Source organism: Dasypus novemcinctus, chromosome 19 (genome assembly GCF_030445035.2).
Source record: "Dasypus novemcinctus isolate mDasNov1 chromosome 19, mDasNov1.1.hap2, whole genome shotgun sequence".
In the NCBI taxonomy this organism is placed as follows: Eukaryota; Metazoa; Chordata; class Mammalia; order Cingulata; family Dasypodidae; genus Dasypus; species Dasypus novemcinctus.
The window spans coordinates 32,637,585-32,652,007 of NC_080691.1; the positions used below are offsets into that span (position 1 = coordinate 32,637,585).

Genomic DNA, 14,423 nt, shown 5'->3' on the forward strand with positions numbered 1-14,423 from the left:
TTCACATAGAAATAAGCAAAAGAAAACAACCAAAGTCATGTCCCAAAATTACTGTAAGTAAAAAGAAAATAAAACACAGAATAAATCCCTATACACAATGCAAGCATACCAGAAAGACATGCTTTAAAAAGAGATAAAAACTGTAGCACACTATATTTAAATTGAGAGAAAAAACTTGATACATGGATCAGAATTCAAAAAACTTATAAATTAGAAATTAAGAGAAAATCAGTTTAGAAATGAAGACTAAACAAGAATGAACACAAGAGCAAATAAACACAAAAAATAATGCCTCAAAAGAAATAAAAAGAGAGAAATCTTTAAAGCCTAAAAAAATGAATAATACAAAAAAGGTTTTAAGAGAAACAAATATTGAAGATAGGCAAAGAAGATGAAATATATGAATAATAGGAGTCCTTGAAGAGAAACCAAAGGAAGGGAACAGAACAAATACTAAAAACTACATAATTCAAGAAAACTTAGAAGGAGGAAGTGGTGGAGGAGGAAGGAGACCTGAAACTATATATTGAAAGAGCATTCCATGCACCTGAGAATATCAACTCAGAACAACCAGCAATATTCTAGTAAAATTACTAGACCTTTAAGAAAAAGAACATTTAGCCAGGAAAAAAAAATCTGATCTACACATAAAGAGATTAGTTTAGAACATATTATTTATAAGGGAGAGAATATTAGATTATCATTCAATTTTGACAGCAGCACTTTATGCTAAAAGAAAATGGGATAATATAGCTAGATACTCAAGGAAAAACTATGAGCCAAGGACTTCATATGCAGAAAAACTCCCTTCAAATATAAAGATCACAGATAAACTGCTATCAATATACAAGAACTCAAGAGAATATTGTTCCCACATGTTTATCTGTGTGTTTCATAATCCAAAAGTTAAAAAAGGACAGCATGACCAGAAGGGACAGCGAGAGATGGGACACATCAAACCTGCTCCTTCAAGAGAAATTATGACCCTCGGTTTAAGACTTTTGGCATCAGTCTAAAAATGCTTTTTTCTTAGCAAAATGTGTCTGCAGCCATTAAAATGATCAATTTAGTCAGACATATTAAGCCACACAGTTCCTCTTAAGAGCAGCATATTTAATATGTGTTGGCTGCCAAAATTATATCTCAGGAATCAATCTCAGCCAAAAGTCCATGAGGAAAACTGGGTAAATGGATAGCTCAGGAATTTGTGTTTATGTAAAACAATTTTAATTAATAAAGGCCTCCAAACAATGTTTATAGGTCTGGTTCAGCACACAGAAAAGAAGGGAGAACAAAAGCACCATGGTTCTCCAAGTTCTCACCTGATTTACCTGAGACGGTCTGAACTTAATGAGGTATTCTTTACTTGTCTCAAGGGCAGCAGTGCTTCCCATCTGTGCTTATTCCTAACCTTTTCAACTTATTTTGAGCTGGGATTAAAAACTGATCCAAATCAATAATTAAAATTTAAGGTTTAAGAAAGACAAGAAGCTTTATAATAAAAACCATCCCAAAGCTGGGTTTCTCATATAATCTAGTTTGGGAATCAAAAAGAGGGAACGTAAAGAATTTATTTCTTTCTTCTCACAACCTCTTACATTTCCCCTTTTATTTGTATAACTTTTGGCATGTTACCTCACTATACTATACAGTTTGTGCTAGCGCGTTTTTCTCTCTGTTGGGGAGGTCATGTGGTCAAACAGAATTCACAGAATAACTGGAAAGTCACTTTATTTTCCTGAAAATCTTCCTGCAGAGCATATGTCACCTGTCAATAAACAGGTATGTGTACACACACAAACATAAAAGCAGAAAATCAGCCTCTCGATTTAAAGGGCTTGCTGAAAAGCTTATCTGTGGTTAAACTTCAATGTAGCTAAATCCTCCTATAATTCAATAGACAGTCAAAAATTATACAATTTTCTGCTTTTAACCTCTACGCACGTGTGCGCGCACACGCTTTTTGAAAGGAGCAGGCACGTGTTCCTGCCTGCGAGCAGGCAGCCCTCTGGGAGCTCACCATGACCGTGCAGTCCTCGGATCCGCTGGCGATGACCTGGTCGTTGTGCGGGCACCAGTCTATGTCGAGCACGGGTCCTGTGTGGCCACATACCGTAGGGTAGGATTTGTCAATTCGACCAGTCTGAGGAAAGAGAGAAATAAACCTATTACACTGCACTGATACTTTGGAGTTTATATGTTTTCTCGGGATGGCACTCATACTAGTCAATATCAACTAGGAAGAACTGTCAACTTCCCTTTCTAGAAATAGCTACGATCAAGGCGACACCACCAAATTCCAAGGATCCCGACTTCTAGAACCACGAAGATTTTATTTAGTAACTGCATTAATAGATACAGGAAAGGGAATAGACAAGTCTTTTTCCCAAAATAAAAACTTAAAAAGCCAAATTGTATCTTAAAGCTGTGTTTTTACTGTAAAAACATAAAAAATAACTTTCAGTATAATAAGCTAAAATCCTTGAATATACAAATTCACAGTTCTGGAAATCAATGACACTGTGAGCAAACAAACTTAAAGTAATGAAAAGAAAAGCTTTAGCTATTGCCTAAGCACCTAAGGACATACTACCTTTTCTTTCTTTCTTTGACATACCAGGGCCCAGGGAATTGAACCCAGGACCTTGAATGTGGAAAGCCGGTGCTCAATCACTGAGCTACATCAGCTTCCCTGAGTTGGTTGGTTTGTTTTGCTTGTTTTTTTATTTTGTTTTTTTACAAGGCACTGAGGGAGGCGGGTGTTCACCCGCTTGAGCCACATCCGCTCCCAGTATCACGTTAACGTCTCACTCTCTCTACTTTCTCTTCAAGCAACAGAAATGCCAATCAGGTCATCTAATTAATACGAACTTAGACCTTACTTATTTTCCAGTTCCACATCTCATTAAGAATAAAATGTTTACTTATGATCATAAATTGCCATCACAATTTGCTCATGCCATACATTTGAATCTAATAAGCCGACCTCACTTATCAATTTTCTTATTTAAAACCTGATTTAGAAATTAGGATGGTGTCAACCAAGACAGCTGCCATTGCAACAAGAGCTGTAAGAGAGTCATTTCCTTTTTTTTCTCTCTCTCCCCTTCTCCCCCCATTGTCTGCTGTCTGTGTCCATTCACTGTATGTTCTGTGACTGCTTCTTTCCTTATCAGCAGCATCCGGAATCTGTGTTTCTTTCTGTTGCGTCATCTTGTTGTGTCAGCTCTCTGTGTGTGTGACACCATTCCTGGGCAGCTGCACTTTCACGCTGGGTGGCTCTTCTTACGGGGTGCACTCCTTGCGCATGGGCCAGTTTGCACATTTTCTTTTATAAACAGGTTAATGCGAGTCTGTGCTGAGGTTCTATATGTTCTAAAAGTAGGTGTATAAAGACATCATCACAACATCTAACTAGACCCCTTTTCTGTTGTTGCTGCTCTCGCTACATGGCAAATCATCACAACACTGGGCAGGCTCCTTGGCAATTTTTTCAGGTTCAGCAAATTCTCTGAATTCTCCACTTTGACTCAACTATCGAAACCTCCAGAGGAGCAGCATGCTAAAGCACAAAACCATGGGCTCTGGCATCAGACAGATAATCGATGCAGAAGTCCAGGCTCTACTGCTTCACCAGCCAAGGGACCATACATAGGTCATGTAATCTCTCTAAACTTCAGCTCATCATCTGTAAAATGGGCAACAATAATACTTATTTCTTAGGATTACTATGAGGGTTAAATTAAATGAGAGAACATTTTAGCTCTCAGTATAGGATCTATCTAGTACCTGGCAAACGTTTGATAGATCATAACCTGTATTACAATGATCTGTATAACTTATATAAAGAATATAACTATAGTACTTGGAATATAATACTCAATTAAAAAACTACTGTCACTTAGTAGTTCTTCTAGCATAATATACTAATTTACTCCATCAAGGATTAAGAATGTGTCATTTCTGTCAGACACAGTGCTGACCACTGGAGATACAAAAGTGCACAGGGCGGCCCTGTTCTGCTGAGGGTGGAGTCCACTGAGAGGAGAAAGTCATTTAAATAGCCAATGACACTGCATCAGGAGACTTGTCCACCAGGGCAGCCACATGGGACTGAAGAGGAAGGGATTCGACCAGGCTTCTGGGGACCACAGCGTTTGGGAAGGTTTTCTGCCAAAAAAGGTGCATTCTCATGTGAGACCTAAGCTGAAAGCAGCCCCATCTAGAGACCTAAGGCCGACTTTTTTCTCAAGGTCCTCTTTTGTGGCAGTTTGAAATTATTTATGAATTCCAAAAGGAAAGATTATGTTTGTAAACTGGTCTGTTCCTCTGGGCGTGGTAACCCTTTGTTTGTATAAGAGTCAGCTGAGATGTCTGATTAAATTTTGTTAAGATTAGGGCTTTGATTCATTTCCATCATTACAGTGTGACTCAGTGTCGAGTTCCAGCCCCTTGGGCTGATAAAACAGACTCTCACATGTAAGTAGACACGCAGAAGCAGACATACAGGGTGAGAAGAGTGCGCCACAGACACAGCCCTGGGAAGAGATAGGAGCCTGATAGTCTACAGCTGACCTTGTAAAGAGACCAGAGAAGCGGAGCCCAGAAAGAAATGAGCCCCGAGAGAGACGAGCCTTATGCCAGCCTACAGCTGAGATCAGAAGAAGCTGGGACCATGTAGCTTTAGGGAAGGAGGAAGGCTGAACCCTCAGAGACATCTCCCACCATCTGCATTAACACGTGGCAACAGACTTTGGGTGAGAAAGTACCTCTTCTGGTACCTTGAGTTGGACTATGAAGGGCCTGGTAACCCTTTATAAGAGCCAAGAAAGTTCTGGTACTTTGCGTCAGCACCCCTTTGGCTGACTAATACACCCGTTCACTTGCAAAACTAATTAAACCCAGTTTAGAGCTCCTGAAATTTATCATCAAAAAAGGGATTCATAAAAGAAAATGTCTGTTTTATACAAGTTACCACAATAAAAAAAATTTTAACACCAACAAACAATAATGCATAGAATGTGGGTGTGACAAGCAGCAGCCATACGGATCCTTCAGAGGCCGCGAGGCGCTAGTGACTGAGAACGACACCTCCTGGCTGGAGTCATGACTGCCGTTTTCTAGCTGTGAAGACCTGGCTAAACTACCTCACCTCTCAATTGCTGTTCCTCGAGTGTAAAATGAGAATGATGATAATGGTTCATTCTTCAGAGATGTTATGAGAATTAAATGAGACAGTCAAGATGAAGTGCTTGGTATTGTCCCAGCACGTGAAGTGCTCAATGAATGTTACCCCCAATTTTTAAAATCCCCTCTACCACACCCCTGACATGCGCTTTTCTACTTTAAGAAAACAGTTACCAAGCACCTTACTGCATGCTCACAAAAAACATGTGATGTACTTATTTCACTCCCACCTCTGGGCTTACCACCCCAAGTAATATTCCATTGCTCAAGCTGGTGAGCTCAAAAATGTTCATTTTATAACAACAACAATAACCATCATTATTATTATTTAAACTAGAGACACAGCATATTTACTTTTTATGAATTGTGATATGTCATAATTTAAAACATTCTGAGACATGTAGGCCAGAATGAGGTCTGACATACATGTAAACAGGCATTCCTGAAGGAGAAAATGAAGAGAATGGAAGAGAGGAAAAAATTGAAAAGATAAGGACTGAGAATTTTACAGTTTCAGTTAAAGGCATAAGTATTCAGATTTAAGAAGAACAACTCCTAAAAAGTATAAGTAAAAATAAATCTATACCTATTCACATTCTAGTGAAATTCAGAACACCTAAAACAAAGAGAAAATCTTGAAAGCAACCATAGAGATAAGACAGATTACTTACAGAGAAAATAATTTGACGAACTGTGGGCAGACTTCTCCAACTGATTACAGAAACAAATGAGAAAATACCTTGGAAATGCTAAGGAAAACAATTATCTTTCTATACCCAGATAAAGTATGTTCAAGAGTGATGACCAAAACCAAAACCAAACAAAAGACATTTTAGACAAAAAGAAACAAAAAATTTACCATGCATAGACTTTCATTCAAAGAATTAAATTCTCAGACTTATTTCAAAAAATTTCAAAATTAATTTCAAGGAATGAAGTTCAAGAACTTATGTCAGGAAAAGTGAACTAGAAGGAAGGAATGGGATACCAAAAGAAGAGTGAACAATAACAAAAAGGTATATGAAATAAATATAAATAGGTATTGAGTAGATAAAACAGTAGTAATGACTAATTGGAATGGAGATAAAAACAAGGCAGAACTAAAACATTAGACAACAGCAACATGGAAGAGAAAAAGGAATGAGATCTGAGTTATAAGGTTTCAGGGTCCTTCTTTGATTCTGGTGAAAGGCAAACAAATTGACTAACTTTACATTTTGTCAAATAAACATGTTAAAATTAAGGATAAACACTAAAGGGACAGAGAATGAATACCTTCCCCCAAAAAAGTGTTTAGAGGGAGCAGGAAGTGGTTGGAAGGAAAAAAAACAACACTCAACCCAACAGAAAGAGGAATTAAAAAGAAAAAAAGGCAAGAACAAGCATGAAGGATAGAAAACACAAAATAAGATGGTGGAACCAATATCAAAGAAATTCTTAAAGTGCGGTAAATGCAACTGGATTAACTTCACCAGCTAAAAGACAGGATTTTTCATATTAGATTAAATCCAGTTACCAAAAAAACCCATACAAAAACAAACAAACAAACAAAAAGCATTTAAAACATAATACTGGAAGGTAACTAAGGATGGTATGGGAGGTGGAATATAAAAAAGACACCAGATGGCTACAGTAATACCACAGATTAATGGTCACTCACAATGTAAAGAAATATTTCACCAGCAGATATAGTCACTATGAACATACCTTCAAAATAATTAAAGCAAAAGTTGGGGAACTATATGGAGAAAAGAACAAAGCCATTATCACAAGAGATTTCAACAAAGGTTTAAGAAATCAAGCAGACAAAAATTAGTATGAATTTTTTAAAATTTAGAAAAAAATTTTTAAATTAACAAGCATAATCTAGCGGAGATATAACAACATTTTTTAAAAAGATTTTTTCCAATAAAAATTTTTTTTTAACTACTTTCAAATTCACAGAACAGCTACAAAAATAATACAAATCCCATAAAGAAAACTCCAACATATCTCTACTCCCCCAAACACCCAGATCCACCAATTTTAACATTTTGCCACATATGCCATTTTATTCTATCATATCAATTCTTTTTCTGAACACTTGTGTGTAGGTTGAATATATCATACTCCTTAAATACTTTATTCTGTTGTGTACATTTTCTAAGAACAAGGATATTCACTTATACATCTACTTTGAAGTGCAGTTACCAAGTTCATGAATTTAACATGGGATATAAAGCAAAGAGTCTATATTCTAATTTTTTAGTATGTCCCAATAATATCCTTTGGGGAAGCAGATGTAGCTCAACAGATAGAACATCCACCTACCACCTAGGAGGTCCAAGGGTTGGATACCCAGGGCCTCCTGGCTTGTGTGGTGAGCTGGACCATGCACAGTGCTGCTGTGTGCAAGGAGTGCCAGCCCACGCAGGGATGCCCCATGTAAGGGGAGCCCCCACACAAGGAGAGGCCCCTGTGCAAGGAGAGCCGCCCAGAGTGAAACTGCAGCCCGCCCAGGAGTGGTGCTACATACACAGAGAGCTGACGCAGCAAGATGACACAACAAAAAGACACAGATCCCCAGTGCTGCCTGATGAGAATACCAGTGGACACAGAAGAGCACACAGTGAATAGACACAGAGAGCAGAAAACGGGGCAGCGGGGAATAAATCTTTAAAAAAAAAAAAATTCTTTGGAGCCTTCTTTCCTCCCTTATTTGATCCTGACCAGGTTAATATATTCATTTAATTGTCACTGTCTCTTTTTTTTTTCAATTATTTTTTCCCATTGTTCTCCACATCCATCCATCCATCCATCCATCCATCCATCCATCCATCCATCCATCCATCTATCTATCTATTTATTTATTTATTTATTTCTCTCTCGCTCTCTCTCTCTCGTGCTCTCTCTCTCTCTCCTCTTCCCCTGCCCCCACCCTGGTTGTCTATTCCCTGTGTCTATTTGCTTCATCTTCTTTGTCCGCTTCTGCTGTTGTCAGCAGCACCAGGAATCTGTGTTTCTTTTTGTTGTGTCATTTTGCTGTGTCAGCTCTCCGTGTGTGTGGCGCCATTCCTGGGCAGGCTGCACTTTCTTTTGCACTGGGGCGGCTCTCCTTACGGGGCACACTCCTTGCATGTGGGGCTCCCCTATGTGGGGGACACCCCTGCGTGGCACAGCACTCCCTGCACACATCAGCACTGCACATGGGCCAGCTGCACACGGGTCAAGGAGGCCCAGGGTTTGAACTGCGGACCTCCCATGTGGTAGACAGACACCCTAACCACTGGGCCAAGTCTGCTGCCTCATTGTCTCTTTAGTTGTGCTTTATTTTTTAATTGTGAGAACATATATACAGCATAAACTTTCCTTTCTCAACCACTTCCAAGCATACCATTCAGTGGGATGTATCCCATTCACTATGTTGTGCCACCCTCCACTTCTAAAACAATCTCATCTCCCCAAACAGAAATCCTACAGCCACTTTGCATTAACTCCCTATTCCTCCTGCCTCCACCCCTGGCAACCTGTATTCTAATTTCTGTCTCTTATCAGCTTGCCTATTCTTCACTACTTTCTTTGTAGTTACAGCAAGACTTAAATTTAAGTCAATCTCAATCTGTAACAATCTTGCTGGCTTTGATACCAACTGAACTTCAATAGCATACACAAAACTGTGTTCTTATACCCATCTGTTTCCCCACCCTGATGCAGTTCTTGCCACAAATCACATAAATATGAGTCCAAAACCACTGATCACTCATTACATTTTATGCATTTGCCTTTGAGATCCTTTAGGAATTAAAAAGTAGAGTTACAAACCAAAAATACAACAGTACTGGCATTTACACATGTCATTACCCTCACCTGAGATCTTTGTACTTTCCTTTCAACTTGAAGAACTGTCTGGCAGCTCTTGTAGAGCTGGTCCAGGGTGACGAACTACCTCAGTTTTTGTTCATCTGAAAATGCCTTAATCTCTCCCTCATTTTTGAAAGACAATTTGGATACAGAATTCTTGGCTGGCAGTTTTTTGCTTCTGGCACTTTATATTTATCATCCCACTGCCTTCTCTAGTCCATGGTTTCCAGTAAGAAATCAGCAAGTAATTTTCGAGGCGCCCTTGTACATGACATGTTGCTCCTTTCTTGCGGCTTCCAGAATTCTCTATTTTTGGCATTTGACAGTTTGATTATAACATGGTGTAGTGTGGGTATATTTGGGTTTACCCTGTTGGGAGTTCACTAAGCATCTTGGAAGTGTACAGTCATGTCTTTTGTTAAATTTGGGGGGTTTTCAGACATCATTTCTTTGAATATTCTTTCTGCTCCTTTCAGATTGTATGATTTCATGGTCTCATCTTCAAGTTCACTGATCCTTCCACCAGCTCCAAACTGCTGTTGCACTTCTCCAGGAAATTTTTAATTTCTGTTACTGTTGTCTTAAGCAGTATTTGGTTTCTTTCCATAATTTCCATTTCTATATTGATAATCTCTTTGTGTTCAGCTACCTTTTTCCTGATTTCCTTTAGTTCTTTGTCTGTGATTTCTTTAGCTCTTCAAGCATATTTAGGACTATTTTTTAAAAGCCTTTGGTTATGTCCCAGGTCTGGTCCTCTCCATTGATGGTATTTTCTTTTTTTAAAGATTTATTTTTATTCATTTCTCTCCCCTTCTCCCCCACCCCACCCAGTTGTCTGCTCTGTGTCCATTCATTGTGTGTTCTTCTGTGTCCTCTTGCATTCTTGTCGGCGGCACCGGGAATCTGTGTCTCTTTTTGTTGTGTCATCTTACTGCGTCAGCTCTCCGTGTGTGCAGCGCCACTCCTAGGCAGGCCGTGCTTTATTCACACGGGGCAGCTCTCCTTACGGGGTGCACTCCTTGCACGTGGGGCTCCCCTATGCGGGGGATACCCGTGTGGCACGGCACTCCTTGCATGCATCAGCACTGCACATGGGCCAGCTCCACATGGGTCAGGAGACCCTAAGTTTGAACCCTGGACCTCCCATGTGGTAGGTGGATGCTTTATCACTTGAGCCAAATCCACTTCCCTGATGGTATTTTCTAATGCTTTAATTTTCTCCTTTACCTGGGCCATCGTTTCCTGTTTCTTTGTATGTTTTGCAATATTTTGTTGAAACCTGGACATTTTAATATTTTAATGTATCGCTGGATTTAACTTTCTTTGACAGACGGGCTAACAAAAAAATAAAAGGGAGTGGAGGTGGCTCAAGCCATTGGGCGTCTCCCCTCCCAAACGGGAGATCCTGGGTTCAGTTCCTGATGCCTCCTAAAAAAAGATGAGCACACAACAGACACAAGAGAGCAGACAGCAACCACAAACAACGAGGGGGGAGGAATAAATGAATAAATAAAGTAAATCTTTAAAAAATAAATAAATAAATAAAAGGAAGGGAGAAAAGAAAACACCTTTCCCAGTTTTTCAGATTGACCTGTGTGAGTGCTTTCCTTTAGGACTTATCTATACAATGTATTTACAGACTAGCTCCAGGCCAGAGCATAGGGGTTTCCCTGGTCCTTTTGGAGCATGCCTCCTGCCTTGGGCATGCCCATGTGGCCTCTGAATTCCCCTATTTACACAGATAGGAATAGCCCCACTTCCCTAGGAAACAGTCTCCTCAGGTGCCAGGCACTGCACTCTATGTCCTAAGCCAGCAGGCCAGCAAATCCTTTGCCCCAGGAAGCCACTTGTCTGCTCTCACACAGCTTCTGTACGAGAGCTCAGTGAGCTGCCTTCTGGTCTGGGACAGCGAGACCCTCAGGCCACTACCAGACAGACTGGGCCAGACATACATGCCCAGTATGTGCAGGAGGGTTACTCTGCTCCCTCCAGAACCAGGCCGAGGTGGAAGTACAGGCCAGCTCCACACCAAGCCACTGGGGATGGGGGAGGGGCCAGCCAGGGTCCCAGGAGACACGACCACTTTTAAGGGCCTTTTCCTTGATTTGACACTCATCCTGTTCCTGCAGTACTTTAACTGTTTTCTGGAGCTTGGAGAAAGATGCTTCTGTCCGTTCTTGGTGGTTGTTCAAAGCTTTTGTGGGGGGGACTTAAACACATTTTTTTCAAACACACATTAAATCTTAATTTTTAAAAATGAACAATTAGTAGGCCACAAAGCAAATCTCAAAAAATACCAAGGAATCAATATCATGTAGAGCATGTTCTGCCTACAATGCAACACAATTTAGAAATAGAAAATTATAAACAAAAATCTCCAATACATCTGAAAACATTTTATTTGCTAAATAACTCATAGGTTAAAAAATCATAATGGTATAGAAAAAAGCTATAACTGAATGATAAGTACATGACATATCAAAACTTGTGAGATACAACTAAAGCAGATCTTAGTGGAAAATTTATAGCATATATTAGGGGAATTTATACATACATTAGGGGAAGCGGATGTGGCTCAACTGATAAGAGTGTCTGCCTACCATATAGGAGGTCCAGGGTTCAGACCCAGGGCCTCCTGGCCTGTGTGGTAAACTAGCCCATGTGCAGTGCTGCCACATGCAAGGAGAGCCATGCCACGCAGGGGTGTTCCCCGCACAGGGGAGCTCCACACACAAGGAGAGCACCCTGCAAGAAGAGGCGCCCACGTGAAGAAAGCGCAGCCCGCCCAGGATTGGCACCGCACACACAGAAAGCTCACACAGCAAGATGACGCAACAAAAAGAGACATGGTCCTGGTGTCACCGAGAATGCAAGCAGACACAGAAGAACACACAGAGAATGGACACAAGAGAGCAGACAATGGGGGGTGAGGGGTAAGGGGAAATAAAGAAATAAATCTTCAAAAAAAAAAAAAAACCAAAACCTACATTAGACCCCCCTTTTGATTTAAAGGTGGACATCGCCATCCCAGGGTCTGCAGGATGGAGAAATAAAATATGAATTGGAGTGGACTTCCTGGTATTCTACTATAGAATTATTGTGACTCAAGCAATGGAAGAAATTTTATCACTGATGTGGAGACAGTGGCCATGGGAGTTGCTGAGGGCAGGGAGAGGGAAGAAGAGGTGTGATATGAGGGCATTTTTGGGACTTGGAGTTGTCCTGAATGATATTGCAGGGACGGATGCAAGACATTATATAAGCTGCCATAACCCACTGAATGGACTGAGGGAGAGTGTAAACTATAATGTAAACTATAATCCACGTGGAGTAACAATTCTCCAAAATGTAGTCATCAAATGCAATGAATGTGCCACACACTGATGAAAGAGGTTGTTGATGTGGGGAGATTGGGGCCGGGGGAAAGTGAGGTATATGGGAACCTCATATTTTTTAATATAAGATTTTGTGTGATCTATGTATCTTTAAAAAAAAAAAAAAAAAAGACAAAATAAAGTTTTTAAAAATACATTAGAAAAGACTGAAAATCAATGAGTGAAACATCTAAGTTTAGAAGCTAGAAAATAAACAGTTTATCTAAAGGACATATAATTATAAGAGCAGAGATTAAGGAGAAAGAAAATAAATAATAAACAAAGCAAAGGTGAATCAGTCAGGAAAATAGAAGGCACAAATAAATGCCAGGAATAAACTTAAAATTTATAGAATACAAGAATATTAGGAATAACATGACAATAAATTTGAAAACTCCAGATGAAATAATGTCCTAGAAAAATATAACATCAAGACTTATTCAAGAAGAAATTTTTTAAAACCCTGAATATATCCATAATCAAGATTCGGCATGTAACTCTACCCATCGCCCACCCTCCATCAATCAATCGTAAAATACTAGAAAACACAAAGCCCAGATGGATTTACAACTGAGTTTTACCAAATACTCAACAGATGACTTCAAACAAACCTTTCCAGAGAATAGTAAAAAGAGGAACTCTGCTCAACTTACTGAATAAGAAATGCATTACCTTGATACAAAGGATAGTACATGAAACAAAAATTTGAGCCTATATGTTGCTGTAACCTTCGCTCTTAAAAAAATAAAATAAAATAAATGGATCAGGATGAGTTGTTTTCAAAAAACATGACAAAGTGAAAAGCTAAGTCACAGACTGGGAGAAGATACATGCAACGCATGTAACTGACATATTCAAAACAACCCAGAAGAATAATGGGCAAATTATATGAGCAGGGAATTCGCAAGAAAAGAAACCTGAATTGCCAATAAACATATGAGAAGATACTCAAATCTCACTAGTAATTAGGAAACTAGAGTGAAAGCAATAAAGGAACATTTGTACAAGAACAGTGGTAAAAATTTTAAAATCTTAGCATACATTCCATGACGATTTGCTAGCAGGTGGAGGATGGAGATGTGCACACTTAGCAAGGACCCTTCTGGGTGGTCTGCTGGAGAGAACGCACCCACCTTCTGCACAAGGAGGAGGTTTCATACGGCACCGTTAGGAAGAGTGAAAAAACGCAGAAGCAATTCAACTGTCTTTCAGTATGGGACTAAATCTCATTAATGTAAAAGTTTAACATAAAAAAATAATAGTATATGTTATAGATACGTATACATATAATAACAGAACAAAAATTTCATACCAACTTAAAGGAAACAATTACCTCTGGGAAAGGAGAAAAGACAAACGAAAGGGGACTGGTGTTTTAGCTATATCTGTTATACCATTTTTTTCCCCAAAAAAGAGATTAAAAACAAACACAGCAAAATATTAACATCTATTTAATCTTGTGGGAAAGTGTGTAAGTGCCCTATTATTTTATTTGTTTGGTATTTCTAGTTTGAAAAAATTTAAAAACACACCAATGTACTGCTACTAATTTTACTTTTAAAAACTGGGGTGGGGGTGAATGGGTGTGGCTCAAGCAGTTGAGCACCTGCTTCACACATGGGAGGTACTGGGTTTGGTTCCCAGTGCCTCCTAAGGAAGACAAACAATGAGCAGACATTGAATAAAAACAACAAGCAGGCAATGAGCAGACAACAAGCAGAAACAAAATGAGCAGGGAGCAGATATGGCTCAAGCGGTTGAGTGCCTGCCTCCCACATGGGAGGTCCCGGGTTAGATTCCTGGTGCCTCCTAAAGAAAAAAACAAAACAAAACAGACAACAAGCAAAAAGAAACAAGGAGCAAACAGACCAACAGACCAAGCAGCCATCTCAAGGAGGGGGAGAATACGTACATATATTTTTAAAAAATTGCAGGGGGAGCAATTGTGGCTCAAGTGGTTGAGCGCCTGCTTCCCACATGGGAGGTCCCAGGTTTGGTTCCTGGTGCCTCCTAAAAAAACAA

The 14,423-nt window shown here is 39.5% G+C and overlaps 1 protein-coding gene across 2 annotated transcripts in view; it reads right to left on the reverse strand.

Moving 5' to 3' along the window:
- The window catches only part of CORO1C (coronin 1C), a 77,210-nt gene that overhangs the window by 27,271 nt on the left and 35,516 nt on the right, over window positions 1-14,423 (reverse strand). For both annotated transcript variants that reach the window (XM_004470179.5, XM_023592189.2), the window contains one exon: window positions 2,021-2,143. In XM_004470179.5, the coding sequence (XP_004470236.1) occupies window positions 2,021-2,143 (123 nt within the window). The remainder of the gene's footprint in view (window positions 1-2,020; window positions 2,144-14,423) is intronic.